This window comes from Syngnathoides biaculeatus, chromosome 12 (assembly GCF_019802595.1).
Source record: "Syngnathoides biaculeatus isolate LvHL_M chromosome 12, ASM1980259v1, whole genome shotgun sequence".
Taxonomy (NCBI): domain Eukaryota; kingdom Metazoa; phylum Chordata; class Actinopteri; order Syngnathiformes; family Syngnathidae; genus Syngnathoides; species Syngnathoides biaculeatus.
In genome coordinates this window covers 9,112,074-9,130,701 of record NC_084651.1, presented here as the reverse complement: position 1 = coordinate 9,130,701, position 18,628 = coordinate 9,112,074, and the positions used below count along the sequence as shown (strand labels likewise).

The 18,628-nt window shown below is 41.1% G+C and overlaps 2 protein-coding genes and 1 long non-coding RNA gene across 3 annotated transcripts in view; 1 reads left to right on the top strand and 2 right to left on the bottom strand.

Moving 5' to 3' along the window:
• LOC133509809 (uncharacterized) overlaps positions 1-362 on the bottom strand; it is an 8,998-nt gene extending 8,636 nt beyond the window's left edge. The window contains exon 1 of the long non-coding RNA XR_009797450.1: positions 226-362. This is a non-coding gene — a long non-coding RNA (uncharacterized LOC133509809). The remainder of the gene's footprint in view (positions 1-225) is intronic.
• pcnx2 (pecanex 2) overlaps positions 1-2,590 on the top strand; it is a 26,258-nt gene extending 23,668 nt beyond the window's left edge. Inside the window, exons 39-40 of the mRNA XM_061837185.1 lie at positions 309-485; positions 2,206-2,590. Of these exons, the coding sequence (XP_061693169.1) occupies positions 309-485; positions 2,206-2,358 (330 nt within the window). The 3' untranslated portion in view covers positions 2,359-2,590. The remainder of the gene's footprint in view (positions 1-308; positions 486-2,205) is intronic.
• rgs17 (regulator of G protein signaling 17) overlaps positions 2,217-18,628 on the bottom strand; it is a 72,944-nt gene continuing 56,532 nt past the window's right edge. Inside the window, exons 7-11 of the mRNA XM_061837186.1 lie at positions 15,775-15,905; positions 13,746-13,820; positions 13,429-13,660; positions 8,819-11,098; positions 2,217-2,352 (exon numbers count right to left, since the gene is read on the bottom strand). Coding sequence (XP_061693170.1) covers positions 10,910-11,098; positions 13,429-13,660; positions 13,746-13,820; positions 15,775-15,905 — 627 coding nt within the window. The 3' untranslated portion in view covers positions 2,217-2,352; positions 8,819-10,909. The remainder of the gene's footprint in view (positions 2,353-8,818; positions 11,099-13,428; positions 13,661-13,745; positions 13,821-15,774; positions 15,906-18,628) is intronic.

Below are 18,628 nucleotides of genomic sequence, written 5' to 3'. Positions count from 1 at the left end.
AGGACAAGCACTCATCTGTACAATGTTCATATACAAAGTCACGCTGCCACCTAGTGGCTTGGCATGCATATTACCGCCTCTTCAGTCAATGTTTCCATTGATTTGGATCACATCATCTTCTATGTGGATATAATAGTTAGCAGCTAAGCCAATTTTCACAATTTTTAACCAAAACAGCTACACACAGATTCACTTTCAGAGTAACTAAAAAGTGTCACGACTTACCGCATGTTGCAAATCCAGTTCCCTGCGCAGTGGAGATGACCTGGTCCGCGTTACTCACGCCACATGTCTACGTTTCTCAATAGGTGTCGTCGTCCTCATCCACCCTGAGCCTGCTCTTTGGCAAGCGCAGTTTCTCCAGCGGCCTGGTGATCTCGGGGCTCTCGGCCGCCGAGGGGGGCAACACCACCGACACGCAGTCGTCGTCCAGCGTCAACATTGCCATGGGACCCTCGCACCGGTCGGGCAGCAGGGCCACACAGGTAAGCATGCTACGGAATGCGGACAAAATTAGTGCTTGTTTCTTTAATGCCGTATTAGTACCACAATAAAATTGATTAAAAAAAGTAAAAGTAAATTTTTTGTCGTTTTTTTTATAGCATAGAATGAAACATTTGGCGCTATCTTATGGCATCTTGGTGTTGGAGAGATTTGAGAAAGGAAGACAAAAGTAGTGACTTGCAACTACAGTGATGCTTCGGTTCTCGACCACAATCGGTTCCAGAAAACAGTTCGAAAAGTGAATTGTTTGAAAATCGAATCGATGTTTCCCCATTACAATGAATGGAAAAAGAAATAATGCGTTCCAAGCCTACAAAATTGGGCTTTTTAAAGCATTTTTTTTAGCTTTTCCTGATAATAAACTGTATAGTAGAAATACTTGTATAGTTTAAATACTTTATATAATAAAATAATTTAAGAAATATATTTATTTTTTGCTTAAAATATATGCTTTAGTAGTAGAGTACGCCTGGCTGGGAATGCTTTGCCGTATCTGTAGCGACTCAGCCCCCAGCCTTGTAAATTTTTGTTATTAAGAAAAGTGCAGAATAACTTTAAACAAGCAACTTGCCTCCTTTGGAGCCATGATTGGGGGTTAATACGGTAGTCCTCGATAAGAAGAAAAACAACAGTCACTACCGGGACAAATCTGTCTACAGAGGCTGCATTATACAGAATAATAAAAGTGCGCTGGTTGCACCGCGCGTGTTATGTCAATTCAGTTGGTTTTTTTTTTGTTTTTTTTTTGGGGGGGGGCGTTCAAATAGACTAACAATGCTTGTCGTGGATGGGTTAGCTGCTTGCGTTGCGCGGATTGTTATCTCCGGGTTTTTTCGGTGCTGTGGGAATTCACAGAAAAGCGCGTTGTGGGTCAGCTGGACTTGCCGCACGCAATGTTATTTCCGGATTTTGTTGGCGTTCGAGCACCGATTTTCGTTTGAAAACAGAAGCAAAAAAAAATCTTGAAATTTTCGTTCGAAAACCGATTTGTTCAAAAACGGGGATGCTCGAAAACCGAGGCTTTACTGTATTTTGCCGCATCTTAGAGCCGATGAACTAGATTGAACGGAGTTGAGAAATTTAATTTTGAAAAACGTGGAGATGTGCTTCCATCTTGTGGCCTACGAAGGCAATTAAAACCTGAATCTGCTGTAAATCGCAACTTTCACTGGCAATCACGCCAACGCACTAAGCCAAGCCCCACAAAAATATGCATATACAGCGATGTAATGTGTTTAATATTTTCTGGAGATTTTCTGATGCTATAAATTGTGCGTGTTCCAACATGTTTACAATGTGTTTAAATGGACGTGTTTGTTATATTTTGCATTTTCTTATAATGTAACTTTGATATTGACAATTTGAAAAATTGCGAACATTTTTTTAAAGCATTCGTTTATACAAACAGCATCACATTACGGATTTTGTCCCTAAACCTTTGGCCTCAAACTGCACTTTGCAAAATCCTGTTTCGTTCAATTTTAAGTGCAGTTTTCATAATGATGACGATTTTTCTTCCGAGATGACACATTTAATTGTCTTTTCTCTATTTCATTGGAGACTTTGATCCAACTTCAAGCTAATGCTAACAGCATAGGTAGATCTTTATTTTATTTTATTTTTTGCTCAGCTAAACTCATTATGTTGGAAACCTACCAGTGCAGCAGCGTAATACTTTTTCCATTCCTTGCCTTTCATCAGTGGACATCCGAACCGTACGAAAGCATCGACGAAACCACTCCCAACGCCGCCGTCGAGCAATCGCATGACCGGAGTGTTAGCCAGAGATTGGACAAAAGCCCCTCGGAGGACGCTGCCTCGGTCGGTCCTGATCAGGACCAAAAGTCTCTGTGAGGACACACACAGGCACACAAATGTTCACCTTTCCAGAGAGGACTGTACGATTTAATTCACCGTAACGCACACCGAACTGCCTCCACGATCTCACCATGTGCTCTCACCTTGTCCTCTGAATGTACTGTCAACACCATGGATACAGTCGACAAAATACAATAACAATAATAATAAAATACATTGTTTTTTTTAATTAAACTCAAGTCTTTATGTGGTTTTTACAGGAAGGGGACTGCAGACTTTTCAAATCTGAAATTTGTCTTTCTTTAAATATGCAGATGGGTTGTTTTCTTGAACAAATGTGACTTTTATTCTTATGATCGTTGTCGTATTTATATATATATATATTTATATATATATTGCACACCCACACACACATACATACTCACTACAACTTCTAAAAATTACGACCCAAAAAAAAAAATCCAACATTATATTATGATTAAAAAAAAGACGAAAAAAAACTCAGCACACATCTAGTGGTACAAAACAAAATTATGAATTGAACATTCACACAGTGCCGTGTCATAGTGGCTTGAGTTTCTTTTTCAATTCAATTAAGCTGTATTTGACTTTTATTAGTTTCTTATTAATGTTGTAATATTTTTATTTGTTTTATATTGATAATTGTAACATTCTATTATATTATTGGAATTTATTTTAGAATTTTATTTTTCCTCTCCATGTTTTTGCCCAAACACAAAGAATATATACATATATTTTTTGGGGGAGGAGGAGGTGGGAAACAAAAAAAGGAGACAGTGAGAAATTATGCATAGATCTTAAATTAATAAATTTTGCCAAGAAAGACATCATGACATTTGTGGAAAAAAATGTAGTAAGTATTTATTTTAAGTTGTTACACTCTCTAGCAGCACTATGCAAATGACAAGATATTCAAGGGCAGTTACAACAGATTGGCGTTTCGTCATAATGCAAAAATGATGTTGTTTTCCTGTAAACAAAGACAAGAATGAGAACTGCAGACCGAAATGGACCACAGTTTTCACACAGCAGGCGAGACTCATCGAGAGGCCTCTCTAGACTTTGCTGACATATGAGACCAGCCCCACTTTCAAGAGAAACTAACAACAAACTCAGAATAATAATGGTGAAAATCCTTTTTTTTTTGCAAGAGAAAAGGTATAACTTCAGTTGTGATATAATAGCTCTTATGTATCTGAAATTAACCAGGATAATATCACCCCTATAGAAATTCTTTTGTTTCTTGGGTAATACTAATAATGAAAAGTTTTATGGAGACAAATTGTGAGAAACAACAAACACTGAAAGGAAAGGAACAATTAACTTTTTTTTTCCTCTCATGACTGACTGAAAGACGTATTTTTGGCACAAAGTTTGTCATATTTTTAAATCTGTTGGGATTTACCACTTCATTAAAAGAAAGTCATTTTGAAATGGAAACGATGCAAAATTAGTTGTTTTGTTACATCTGATTTAAACCGTCACGCCAAGACTTTCCAAGAGCCACACCATGAATTATCAAAAGTCCATAAAGTACACGTTTGCCAACACTTTCTTGAGGTACGCATTTACATAGCGAGATAAGAAGGCGGGTCCGCGACAAACTTGGGACGCGCCGGATGCTACACTTAAGGGCTTCCTGCATTTCACGGCACTTTGGGCAGCGAGTGCTCAGCAAGGATCGGTTGGATTCCTCCCGATCAAAGCGCGAGACCACAAGGGCGCACGGTTGTTGTACCAAACTTTCACTGTCTTCTCTTTTACTTCTTCTTAAATATTCAAACAAGGTTAATGACATTACGCTGAAACCATCAAAAAGTCATTGCTAGACCGACTTTGTTAAATATGTGGCTGGGAAGAAGCCATTGTTTGTCCGACGTCAGCGTGAATAAATCACATTTGCTGCCATTGACTGCTTTAGAAGTCAAATGTCTGGCACTGAATGAGTTTAAAGGGGAAATCCAGTGGTTTGCATTAATAATGTATCCAATAGGTCATGTAATATGTACCCTATTTTGACAATGTGATGTTAAATCCTCTCTCATTTAATACTGTTTTGAGAAGATTTTTATCGATAATTACGAATTTTCAGGGGCGTTGCCATTTTCGCGAGTCACATGACCTACATGAGCGTATGTGACGTGTTACGTGCCATTCCAAACGCTCACTTACATGGGACACCATTATGCCCAGCGCTGATTTCTCGGATTTATCCTCGCCTGATGAAGAAATAGCAGAATCGGTTGATCGGGAAGACGGAGGAATACTTCCATACACAGCCGTGAGCGGCACAGCTCCGGGGCTCGGGGGAGCCGTGAGCTTGCTTGCCCCCCGAACCCTGGAGCTCATGGCTTGGCTCCTTGGTTGATCGGGAAGACGGAGGAATACTTCTGTGAATGGAAGTATTCCTCCGTCTTCCCGATCAACCGAGCCGCTCAGGGCTGTGCATGGAAGTATTCCTCCGTCTTCCCGATCAAACGATACTGCTATTTCTTCATCAGATGAGGATGAATCTGAGAAATCAGCGCTGGGCATAAATGGTGTCCCATTGTAAACGAGCTTTTGTTGCGGCACGTAACACGTCACATCCGTGCATGTAGGTCATGTGACTCGCGAAAATGGCAGCGCCGCTGAAAATTCGTAATTGTCGATAAAAATCTTCTCCAAACACTATTAAATGAGAGAGGATTTCACATCACATTGTCAAAATAAGTATATATTACATGACTTATTGGATATACTGTTAATGCAAACCACTGGATTTCCCCTTTAAAGAAGTAGTCTCGTGGCCAACATTGTTAAAGAAGTTGTTGTTAACAAGTACGTACAGTAGGGGTCAAAGGTAAGAGGTCAGTATCAGTCCAACATCGTTAAAGAAGTCATTGATTTGTTGTAGCTTTCAATCTGACTTTTAAAACGTGATTCTTGGGAAGATGTTTGTGTTTGTGTGACTTTGGTCATCAATAAGAGCTTTGCGTCCCACATAGTTTAAGAAGTAGTTGATAAAATAGCTGTGTAGGTAAGCAATTGGTGTCAGTACGACGCCATTAAGGAAGTTGTTTCCTGTCCAATAGCAGTAAAAAATTGTTGCTGCGCCGTCCAGCATGATCGCTGTTGGCCTGACTTTCTTAAATAATTTGTCGTTGGGAATAGGTTTGTTCGACTTTATGGTAGTCTGTAAGAAAATGTTTTGTCTCGAAAACCAATAACGGTGTTGTTTGGAAGTGGTCTGTGTACAGTCCGAGTCGGTCCGATGTCACTGAAGAAAAACATTTTCTGCTTGAGACTGTAAAATAAGTCACCGTTGTTGGTTAAATCCTGACTTTGTGAGAAAGAGATTTTGTTTCTCTGATTTCGTTATAGTAGTCATTAAATCTGTCAGATACTATTAAAAGTCATCGGTCCGATATTATCATAGGTGTCCTGTGGTCTGGAAGAAGTCTCTCAATGACCAACATCGTTAAAGAAATCCGATGAGGTCTGTGCTGAAGATAAGAAATTGGTGTCGGTCCAACCTTGTTAAAGAAGTCGTTTTGTGTCCAACATCGTTAAAGAACTTCTTGTGTGTCTGCAGTTAATGTTGACCCAACAGTGTTGCTGCCGGTCCGACTTTGATAAAGAAGCCATTGTTGGGAAGAAATTAGTGTGTCTGACTTTATCATAGTCGTTCTCGCTTATAAGCTGTTTTGTGTGGTAAAATAAGTCTTTGGCAAGAGGTCTGTGTTGATTGAAGTCGGAGAAGTTGGTCTGGCATTTTGAAGTCGTTTTCTGTTCGACTGATGTCAGACCGTCATTGTTTCGCCTGACTTTGTTGTCAGTCCAACTTTTCTTTCAAGAAGTCGTTTTTGGGTCGATGTTAAAACAGTAGCCAACAACAGGTTTGATGTTCCAATGCGCTTATCAGTCCTACGCTGTTGAAGAATTTTATGAGGATCTGAAGTCATCGAGAAATCAGTGGACAAACTCATGCAAACTGACCAACTGCTAACCTTGGCACAAAGGCTCATTTTTATCGTGACACTCAAGAATCAAGTACGCTTTCGTGACAAAAATATTGAACCACTCAGAGTTTTTTTTTTTAATTGTCTGCATAATGCAGTACTAGAATACATACTCATACAGTATCGTTTGTAGCAAATAACTGAATTATTTCATTTATTTAGCAAAGCATGCTCAAATAGAAAAAAAGTCTTTCCCCCTCAGCTAAATTTTTTTTTGTTAAAGTTCTCGATTTCCATCACATTTTTCCATCATCTCTCGGCTAAAAAGGCTTAGGCATCGAAATCAATAAAGAGAAAAGTGATCGCCTAAAATCCGTTTGTCACACACCAGCCAAGTGAGGACGTCAAATGTCGCCGCTCTGCCTACAATTGGTGGTATTGCATGTCACCAAGAGGACGAGCGAGACGACGAGAAATAAAAGTGACTGATTTTTGAGGTCTCGGGAAAATAAACTCATATTAAAGTCGAGAAACTGCATTTTCCACTATTGGCCGAGAGATTGCTGACATTGGTAAAGCCCAAAATCGAACCTCATCACAAAGGAAAAAGTGGACCAAACTAGTTACGTGAATGATCGCCGCCATTGATGCAGTTTCCGCATTAAGTGGAACAAAAACGGGAAAAAAAAAAAGAAACCCACTTCCGATGGATATGTTCCCTCACCAATGCTACTGCATCAACACAGTGATTGTTGGAGGATGTGGCCCAAAAAAAAAAAGACGTTTGAAGGTCGTAGTTTGAAGATGACATGCTCTTAATTTACATTAAAAAAGAAATGGTCTCTTTTCACGGACAAACATGAAATTTTACAAACATGTTGTTAGCACATTTCAGGCCCCCAAACACTTCATGGATACAAAAATCACAGATATGTGTTGGATATGGGCACTAAAAAGTTACATTTTTTTTGTTTGTTTTTACAAATAAAACCCCTCCATTCATAAACAGCAAACAAGGCTAGCTACTGTTCTTTGCAAGACGCCAGCACACATCCACAGAATGTCAGACAACACATTTGTTTTTTCATCACGAAGGCATATACTATTTTCTCTGTATATTACTTGTTTTATATAGTTATTCATATAATATTAATAAAGAGAAAAACAAAAATAATAAGCGCTCATTTTTGCTGAGTGAGATTGAAAGACATCAGCAAAGGGCAATGTAAACCATGGTCCATCTTTTAAATGGGTGCGGGTAGAACCTCGCCCTCTCCCAAAAACACATTTGCATAGGCAAAAATGGGATTAGCCCTTAGACAGTGGTTTCCTGAATTATTAATAGAGATGCAAAAATTCTACTTCAAAATCCAAATAAAACAGACAAATAACAAACAACAACAAACTAATGTCCAGGCTAAGCTCTCTTGAACGCACTTCTGTCCCCACACGCTGTCGCTCATATACATTTTTGTCTGTGCACATTTTATAGTTTACAGTGTTAGGCTTCAAGTAGAATCTTAAAAAAAAAAAAACTAACAACTAGATGTGAAATAAATTAACTAACATGAGAGGTAGTGAAAAGCCTACAGAGACGCTCGTTGTTTTCTTCAAAAGGAAAAATATAATAATCATAGTAATAATAATAAATGTGTCAGTAAGGCCAAAGCTTCGCAAAACTTCTATTTCCAGTCAGGACTCTTCAGCTCGCTTAAAAAAAAAAAAAAAAAAAAAAAAAAAATCAAATAAAATGAAGTGAAAATGGCTACGTGCCACCATGTAAAATCCACCGTTATTCAAGACAAAATAAGCGCCTTGGCCGGTAAAAAGCCACAAATGAAACGGGGGAGGGGGAAAAAAATGATACCAGGTGAGAAAACAACTCTCCCAATTCTAGAACCTTCCGGCTCGTCTCCCGAATATTTTGAACACGGCACCGCCACGTGCATAAACTCACTATTTATAAATGGAAACTTGATTTCAATTGCACCGTTTATTTATTTATTTTTTTCATTAGTTATCTGCTCGATGGTGAAACATTCTCGTGTTAGGATGCGCTTAAAAGACTCATCAAAAATCTTTTTTTTCTCCTGAAATAGGGGGAAAAATGTGGAGTTATCATGATTTAACTGAGCTCATGCATGCGCAGCGAAGCAATATCCATCACTAAATGTAACCGCCTGCATCTATTGCCAAAGGTTATATATGTTCTAGTTCTTTAGAGGCACTCCTGGGCCATAAGGAAGCCTTTGTATTCATTTCACTCTGGGTAAAAAAAAAATAAAAAATAAAAAAAATAAAAACAAGGCTACTATTGACTGATGAATAGTGCGTTTGAATGTACAGCAGAACCTCCAAAGCAGAACTCAATCCGTCAAAAACAATTTTCCAAATAATGTCAAAGGAATTCATTTGTTCCGAGCTTAAAACACCTTTGGGCTGTTTTAAGGAGCCATTTAAAATTCCAAAACCGTCATACGGTGCAAAGAGACCCACTTGTACAATGCAAACTAAAATAAAGTTAAACTACTCACCTTTTAAAGCTGACACGGCAGGAAGGTATCTGCAGAGCGCTACTGGTTTTAAAGGTATTGCTGGAATTAATTAAGTCTGTCAAAAAGAAAAAGCTTAAAAAAAGAACACTTGGTGTTATCAGCTCAAATTTTAACATATGGGGATGAAAAGTAAAAAAAAAAGGAATATATTTCCATAACATCGTCATATACATTAATTTTGAGGGATAATTTTTCATATATTTTGTTTGGGGGTGGGGGTGGAGATTGAACTCTAGATTGTACCACTTTGAGGTTCCATTGCAATTCATCCAGTAACAAATGTATTTTGAGTTGGGACGGGGATAACAATCTGTTCACCGATTGTTAGGGTGGCGCAGAATCGATTTATCGTGACTCGAAGCAACTCATCCAAAGAGGAGCTCTATATTCCCTCTCATCTAGTTCGCCGTTTTAAAGAAGGTGAACAACAACAACGTGACGTCAGCTACTGGAGGTTGAGCTACCAAGCACTTGGAACTCTGCTCAATACTACATTGCCATGGAATAAGGAGTTCAGAACATTCCAAGAGCCATTCTCCCATCTCATTACTAACATTTAAAAGTTTTTAGTTGCCCCAGTGGTGGGTCAAGGAAATTTTATGACCATCCCTAATTTTGAATCCTGGCAGTCTAAAATCTAGCGTAGCGAGATAGAGACACAATCGCTAACAAAACTTGGCACGTCAACGTCAAGTAGTTAGATACATAAGTGGCAACGCCGAGTCCTCCCGTATATCAACAAGTAGTGATACAGTTTACGCTAACACTTTAGGACCTGATAGATACATCTATCCGTCAATATAATAATCAGAATGAATTCAACAACAAACAAAAATTAGAATAATACTTCAGTCATGCACTTTCTACTGTATAGCCACAGGTCGAGCGGGACGCAAATAAATTGTTACCACGACATTTGGCAAGACCGCGCACCTCTATTTTGTCCTCTAAAGTCTTTAAAGCGACACATTATCATGCGTTCAAAGTCAGATTTTTTCATTTTTAAGAAAAGTAGACCAAAGAGAGTATGTGGCGCGCTGAGTCATGCTAACGGAGCAACAGGCTCTAGCGCCCACGAGGGCATGTTAGCATTGTGGCTAACAAAAAGTTTGCAGGCTAAAACGAGCAGACTTTCTTCTTTAGCGCCGTTGACATCATGTTTGGCACCCACTTCGCTACAGACGTTATAATAAAGCCTTACGGAAAAAGGCCGGGGGCTTGTTACCCCAACTGCGTCAGTGCTTGAATGTAGAAGAAAACTACTACAATGTTGTTTTTTTGTAACCTGTGCTTGTCAGGCTATGAGGATGCGAATGGGAAGCAGGAGGAGGGGTGAAAAGAAAGGGATTGTCGGGATTAACTGTGGTTGCTTTCCGAGAGGGGAGGGAAACCTCCAGCAGCGCCGATTGTGCTGCCTTTTTTTTTTTTTTTGTCTATGCGAAACACGTGTGAAGGCATTGTTGAGTTACATGTAGCTGCCCAACCACAAGTCTAGCCCTTACTTCTCCCACGTAAAGAAGGAAAGTGCTCAGATGGACGGATAGATGGATGGAATCATGACAGGTGCTGCGGACGCTTCCCCCTCTAATAAAAGTTATTAGAACTCTGCTTGTTTTTCCTCCCGAGGAAGCCCATTACTTTAGCTCAGAATATGTGGGGAGGCCAAATGGGGTGGAAATTAAAAGTGATGTGTAATTATTACAGTACAGGAATAATTGGGATGTCCATTCTCTCTTTCACGTTCTCGCTCTTTCTTCCTGGTCCTGAGGAATCCACAGTCTAACGTGACCATCAAGACATCTGCACTCATGGAAAGAATCAGCGGCCGGCAACAGCGGCCTCGTCAAATTTGACCTAAAAGCAATCAGCAAACCCATGTCACCGGCTAGAAATTGCTTGAGAAAAATAAATAAGAACAATAACCAGCTATCTCGGATATCAGTCAGTCGTTTTGCAATCTAGAGAGTTTTTTTGTTTTTGTTTTTTTTTTTCCCAAACCGGACTTCTGGCACCATAGTTGACGTAGTAGTCTCGATGGAGGGCGTTGAAGGTAAGGTGGGATGCGGATCTTTAGGTGTCGAGGCAGGTGCGCCTCCGGTTGGCGAGGAGGTCTCTGTAAACGGTGGAGTTGAGGAAGCGGGGGAAGGAGTCTCGGTGCATTAGTGTGTAGATCTGGAGCTGGGCCTCCTCGTACATCAGGCTGCTGGGCTCGGCCAGGCTCTGGTTGATGCCTTCGCGCACCCGCGAGTCCAGACTCACCTGGGGCCGTAGATAATAAGAAAATACATTAAAGGGTGGTGGAGAAAGAAAATTTTATCACGAGGGCGGAGCTCAGTGAGCATCGCAGTCCTGCCGCACAGCACGCAATGCCACAGAGCAGAATTGGACCGTACTGTCACATAAAAATCAGTTATAAACTCATTGAGCGATTTGATATGCGGATGCCCTAAACAGAGAGCCTGTATAGACTTTTGAGGTTGCACATAGTGTATTGCACTTCATGCAGTCATTAAACTATTAAAAGATTGATAAAGAAAAGACTAATAGCTCAGCAAGGAGGCAGTCGGTATAGTGTGAGGACATGGAAAATAAAGAGAGGAGGAATCACAGAGGATCAGCTCCATGAATTCACTTGAATGTAATCTCTGCAGTACGTACATTGCTTGGGTAAAGTTTGGTGACAGAGACTATAATTGTAAACATTTCATCCATTAGTACATTATGAATTATGCATGGATGTATACTTTATGCGTTTGTATGGCTTGGCGGCAGCCAGCTCTATCTTGATGGCTAGGATCCATAAATATATTTTTAGTGTGTGTGAAATCCTAAGTGCATTACAATTGGCTGTAATCTGTGACGTTGATACGTTGCGCAACACAAAACTGATGGCCAAGGAATCAGCTACTCATGAAAATAGTTGCAGAACCCTGCAACTATTGAGAACACTGCGGCAGTATTGAGTGGTTAATGCTTCAAATGCGGGTTGTTTTATTTTTATTTTTTTGTAGGGTGGTGTACGACACGGTATCTGGAAAACTGAATAACCACAGAACAAGAAAGTCATCACATGCGATGATTTTGCACAATTGGCAGATACAATACTGGGTGAGTCAGTTGAGTCAAACTATTTTTTTATGCACAAACCTTAAGTAAATCAGAACACTTGAATTGGTGTAAGTGAAGCAGGTCTGCAACATATTGTTGTAAAATAAAAAGTGCTTAACGTTTTACCAGTCACTCACATTTGAAAAATGTGCGGGTGTGGTCAGTCATGCTCGCAGGTAAAGTTGCGGGTGTGATTCGGAATGGAATCTCAAGACCTAAATATAACTAACTGGATTCATATCACATAAGTGAACACGACTTGATGTGTGTGCACTCGACGTATTGGCCACACTTGAATCAGGCGACGAGGTGGATGATAGTTTAACGTCTTTTTATTTTTTGGGGGCACGCCATCACACTGCCTCGCGATTGACGCATTGAGCACCCCTGGTGTAACTGAATTTCCTTTGACATGGCTCATTAAGTTGATAACTTTCAACGTAAATGCGCTCGCAGTACGTGAAGCAGCTCGGAACATGTGCGTTTGGCATCACTTCCGCACATGCTCATTACGGTTAACTTGCATTTACTGTTTCCGGGTGAATACTGATTGTTTAGGAGCAGGCTTGTTTAGTTAACGTTTATGAAATAAACACATGAATTAATGTCAAGACTAGATAAAATAAGCGACGTCTTGCAATATCTATTTTTTCTACTCGTAACAGATTTTACACGCGTGATTGTTTGTGCTCGACTGCAGATTTGCGAGCACGAAGGCATGCGAGCGCGGTAGCCCTCGTCAAATGTGAATGACTAGTTTTACACTTCTACGACAATTGGTCATGGCAAAATGGTACTTGAAACTTTTCCTGTATAGTTAAGCAGCAGGGTGCACAGGTCATCAGTTGATTTTTTTTGACACAATTACCCCAATCAATTAGCAAAGACTCAACGATCAAGTATCTTGAATGATTATTCTGAGCAATTAATGTGGAGTGTGGGTGAGTGAGGAGTGATTTTTCTTCCCTGATCTGTAACAGACAACTGGGCCACAAAGAAATGTCCAATATTTACAAAACTGGCCAAGGCATGGACTCTATGATTGTGACACAAAGCAGAACAATAGCCCAATTTGCAGGCCTGCTCAAGTTTGCGGTTGGGGAGTGGGGGCACAAATCAAGGAGCAACAAGTTATGGTGAAAGTTTGCTTAGCATATCTCACAAGTCATTCACCACATAGCTTCTCGCACATAGTCATAGCTTCTTTTACTTCTCTACCATTATTCTCTTTCTCTTTTGCATTTTTCCGCCAAGCATGGATATACTGATAGACTATGTGTGTGGTGTGCTGTGTTTTTGATCTCAATTGCACTACGCACTACACAAGCAACAAACACACACCGGATTACATTTTTCTCGCCAAGGGTCCAGTGGTCTCTCATATTTAAAAAAAAATCAGTTAAATGTTGACAATTGCAAAATTTTAGGATGAGCTTTCAAACAATGGCAAGCCGTTGACAAAAAGGAACCAAATTCCAAACCTCTTTCGGCGACAGTATGGACACGTAGTCTTCGTATATGATCCTGGCCTTCTCGTCCACCACCGACGGCTCGGTCTCCTTCTTCAGCTCATCGCAGGCCAACCAAAAGAGTAGGTTGTCCTCACTGTACTCCGACCTCAGGAACTCTCGGAAGATCTCCCGGCCCTCCAGCGAGCGCAGCATCATCTCGAAGCTCCGAGACCACGACAGGACTTCGTCGAGACTTGGGTGCCTGCGGAGGCGGTGGGACATGCTTGAGATCGAGACAACACGGTGGTGACCATGCAAAGAGAAGGCCAACAGGGCTGAGGACTTACTGTTCTTCTCCAGTTTCAATACTGTCCATCTTGGTGCAGGTCTGCCGTTCACTTCTCTCCATCCTGTCTTCACTCCTGCATGGCAGCCAGGAGGACGGCTTTTACCTCGTGTTCTGGCACGACCAAGACTAGGGATCTGACTACTACCTGACTACTATTCTTTTTTTATTTAACTTAGTGTGACTATGATATTATGTTTCCCAAAATGGAAGCTAAGCTCATGCTCTTCAGTTCTCATTAGGTGAAGGACGCCAAGTATGACTAAAAAGGTTCTTGCACATATAGTTCTGAAAAATGACAAGTTATCCTGTGATCAAGTCAAAAACAAAGCTTGCATTATTTGCAGCTTGCCATTAATGGTAGTGCACAATGCTAGGATTCACAATTAAATTCCATGGTAGTACAACACACACAAAAAATAATAAAATAAAGACAAAACTATTTTACTGGCTTGTCTTTGCATTCATAGAGCATTGCAAGGCGCATTTGCCATTTTGTTTTAAAAAAATATGTTGGAATGTCCTCATCTAATTCGAATCCTTTTATTTTATTTTTTTTAAATTTTGTATCCAAGTGATGTACTTTTGCATGGCATCAGTGGAGAGACAAGCAGGCTATGTTTTAACTTCTCTGGCTGAAAAGTTCAATGGTGGGGTGTCTTTTTTTTTTCTTCACATAATCTAAGAAAGGAAACAGATGCTGCCAAAAATTAGCCCACAACAAAAAAACAACAATAAAACTACTGAAAAACTGTAACGGAATATAATTCTTGGTTTGCATCTCACAGCTATTAATCAAGCTGGGAAACATGCGTGTGAGCCTCAAGTGAGCAAGACAATCTACAGTAAACATTGCCACACATCCAGCGAACAATGGCCTCCTGTCAACGCACTAAACACACATGCTTGCCTCCCTCCGTCCACTGCGACTCTGTCACACTTCCCTTGGTCCATAATCCAACAGACACTCCGCCGTCTATTTTTGTCCCACCATGGAGGATCTCTGCTTCCTCTCACTGGCTCTTGTCAAAGTCTCTATTGTGCTGCCTCTAATAGGGTAAGCGGCCCGCAGCCCCCGGGCACCCTCACAATACAGCTAAATATACAAGACTGTTTTTCACAGCTGTTTTGCATGTGATGAGAGGATGGAAATAGAAGGGTATTGTATAAATGCGGGTGAAGACCGGGTTAGAGGGTATAACCGAGGCGCAGGGAAGTGAGATGGGGAAGTATGATAAACCAAGAGAAAAAAAATGTAACTATCACCACATTAAAAAAAAAAAAAAAAATCTGCTTGGAAGTCATTCAAACAGGTTTATAGGGAAACTCCTTCCAGGCTTGACAAGCTGCCATCTCTTCAGATGGAGTGCTTGGACAGAGGCGGCACATTCACCATTCACTGGCCCACAACGGTCGTTCATTCACAGTTTTGCCTGCTTGATCAAGTCTGCGGCAGCTCCAGGAGGCACAAGACCATTTATTGGCCTTGCTTGCTGCCTTGCCAAGGGGCACCTTTATGTGGGGTAACTTAGGCCAACCAGGGATGAACATCAATGGATCTTCACCCGACATGAACCAGTTGGAATTTACAGTGGAACCTCCAAAGTGGAAGCCCCCCACTATTTAACAATTCGCAGTTCAATCAGGGAGCAAGGTGCACTAGCGGTTAGCAAGTTGAGGTTCGGCAATTAGATTTAGATTTCATTCTCAAACTATTTTTCTACTTGACTCATTTAAATACCAGCATTAGCAATGTTTTTTTGTGCAAGTCTTGTGATTAGCCACAACACTGGAGCCTTCATCTATCTAACCAAAAAAAAGTCCGCTCAAATAGCTAGAATAAATCAAACCCCACATCTACAAGCTTATATTTGCTTGTCCGTCGTGGACGGGGTGTGGGTTGGGGGGTCCGTTTCGCAAGAGACGCACCAAAGTGCCACCCACAAAGCCCATAAATTTAAAATGCACGTGTTGCGAAGAAAAATAAGAACATTCTTTAGTCAGCTTAGATGCAGAAGCGCAGGGCCTACCAGAGACACTTGCAGCAGCCGCACCAGCAGAGGCAGCAGGTGTTGGGTCGGGGCTGTCCGGGGACCTGTGGTGGGGCCTCGATGTGCGCCGCCTGCCTTTTTCTCATCTCCACTCCACTCACACTCCGGGGCTTTGCCGCACACAACACACACACACAAAACACCCTTTACTATGGAAATGTTCCCAATTGGCGATGATTACACAACAAAAAGTTGAACAACCTAACCAGAAACTGTATGATTGTTACTATATTTCTCACCTGTATTACAGAATATTATTTAATGAAAGGCGCACCCACTTTGTCTAAAGTATTCTATTTAATTTAGTTTTTTAATATTGTGTTAACAGTGTCTAGTGTCTTTTTTTTATAGCTGAAACTTAAAATGGACAGAAAATTTACTTTAGCTGTCCACAGTAATAGTGTCTCTGGAGTGCCCTCTCACCATTACATAGCTTGTTAGCTGCCCTTGTTAAAAATGTGTTTCTGTGCAAGTTATGAAAAATTCCCACCCCACTGTTCTTAACAGACAAGAAAACACCAAAGGCATGAATGAAGTAACCAAAAAAAAAAAATTGTAGAGGGGATCTGGGGGAACCCCCGGCCCCTCCGCAGAAATTTTTTTAAATTTCAACATACGTTAACCACTCTATAAGCCTCTGAAGAGTACGAAGCATCCATCAATTTTCTGAGCCACTTATCCTCACAAGCGTTGTGAAGAAAGAATTGACCAAAATCATTGTCTGTTTCAGTTAATTTTTCACTACTACTAACTTCAACAGCTAACCAAATGCTTCATCCATTCATCTATTTTCTTTGCCACTTATCCTCACGAGTGTCACGGGGAGTGCTGGAGGCTATCCCAGCTGTCAAGGGGCAAAAGGCAGGGCAAAACCTGAACTGGTTGCCAGCCAATCGCAGGGCACATAGAGACAAACAGCCGCACTCACAATCACACCTATGGGTAATTTAGAGTGTCCAATCAATGCCAAATGCTCCCTTCAGGAAAATATTAAGTGCAGTATTATTTTTTTATTAGCCATTCCTAAATTTTAAGTTAGTTCATTCTGTGTTGTGACATGAACCCTAACATCGCTCCGTCGGTTAATAAATTTAACAATAACACCTGTAAACTACTTAGATAATGCTAGGTGTGTTTCCTAATTAATAGCATTAATTAAGGCTTCGTGGTTCCGCTGGGACCACAACCAGGGCCGTGACCTGCAGCACCTCAATGTGAAAATACAAAAGACCGGTGCAACAAACACTTGCCGATTTGATGAGCAAAAATGCCGCTTGAATGTAAGAGTAGCAAGAGATGTGCACTCCAGACATGGGTAGAGTAGCTAAATAATGTACTTCAGTAAGAGTACTGTTACTTGATCATGATTTGACTCAAGTAAAATTGTTAGTGTCAGCATTAGTAGTCCCGCGATGGGAAAATTTACTAAGAGAAACAATGAGCACCACTCAGTTTGTCGCAATGCCCGAGCACTGCCGCTGGACGTCCAAGTAACAAAAGCTGTGCCCTGCATTTGCTTAAGACGGAATTGCCCCCCAAAACCGAGTGAATTGAATCAGGGATCTTTACCATTTGTGAATTTTTACCAATGTGGTATTAAGAAATTAAGGAATTGTTTTAAATTGTGGGGAGAAAAACACTTTACGGGCCAGATTGAAGCAACCACTGCAGGCTAATCTAAATAAAATGCTCATCTCTGAGAAGTCATTTAAAGCGCCTCAGACAATAATGCACAGTGGGGCCTTGTAATTTGATTTCTGAAGCACCCAGCAAGGGAGGCGGCCAGCTGGCGGGCTCGCTGAAAGTTAAACGGACCTGGGAAAGCCTCCTCGTGCTGCTGAGCAAACGACACTCTCATGTATCCAGGCGGTTACATAACAACCCCTGACATAAATCTAACATGGGGGGTGAATTCTAACTGAATCTAATCAAAGTTGCAGATGATAAAATAAAAAGAGTGCTTACCTGCTAATATCAAACTTGTCATTAACACCAGCTATATGAAAAAGAGTACCAGAGATCGTGACAAATATATCTATCGAATCTATCACGGAGCGTCTTGTCTCTTCACCTGGTCGGCATACTGCGTTGTGAAGTATGTGCATCCCTTGTACATACTGTACGGATGGGAAACTAAGGCGACGGGCTTTCTGATATGCAAATGGTGTTGCCTGACCATTGGAAAATGCATGTTATTCAGCGCCCAGGCAACCAGCCTGTGTGTGAAAAATAAAAAATAAAGCGGTCCCGCTGGATGCAAATGACAACGTGGAGCAGCTTTGTTGTCAAGCTAGAGAGGCGAGGCTCTATTGATGGCACTTGCAAATATTGTACTGCAAATACAAACATGGCAGCAGAAGAATGAAAGTGCCACAAGTGGAAGGTTTCTGGTGCTTCGGGAAGTGCCATGTGCAAGCCACTAAAATATAAAACAACTGAAATATGAAACAGCAGTGGTATTTACCCAAACATTATTTTTCAAGTTTTTACTACTACTTAGAGTAGCGTCAGGCCTGGAGGTGGGGCTCCAAAGTGAGCTCACCGCCTGTGGGAGGGGCCTAAGGGGACGGGTAAAGTGTGAGCTGGCCGGTAGCCGAAGGCAGGGACGTTGGCGAGTCGATCCCTAGCTACAGAGGCTGGTTCTAAGGACGTGGAATGTCACCTCTCTGGCAGGGAAGGAGCCTGAGGGAGTGCGTGAGGTCAGGAAGTTCCAACTAGAAATAGTTGGGCTTGCCTCCACTCACGGGTTTGACTCTGGTACCGGTCCTCTTAAGTGGGGTTGAACTCTCTTCCACCCTGGAGTTGCTAATGGTGAGAGGCGCTGACCAGGTGT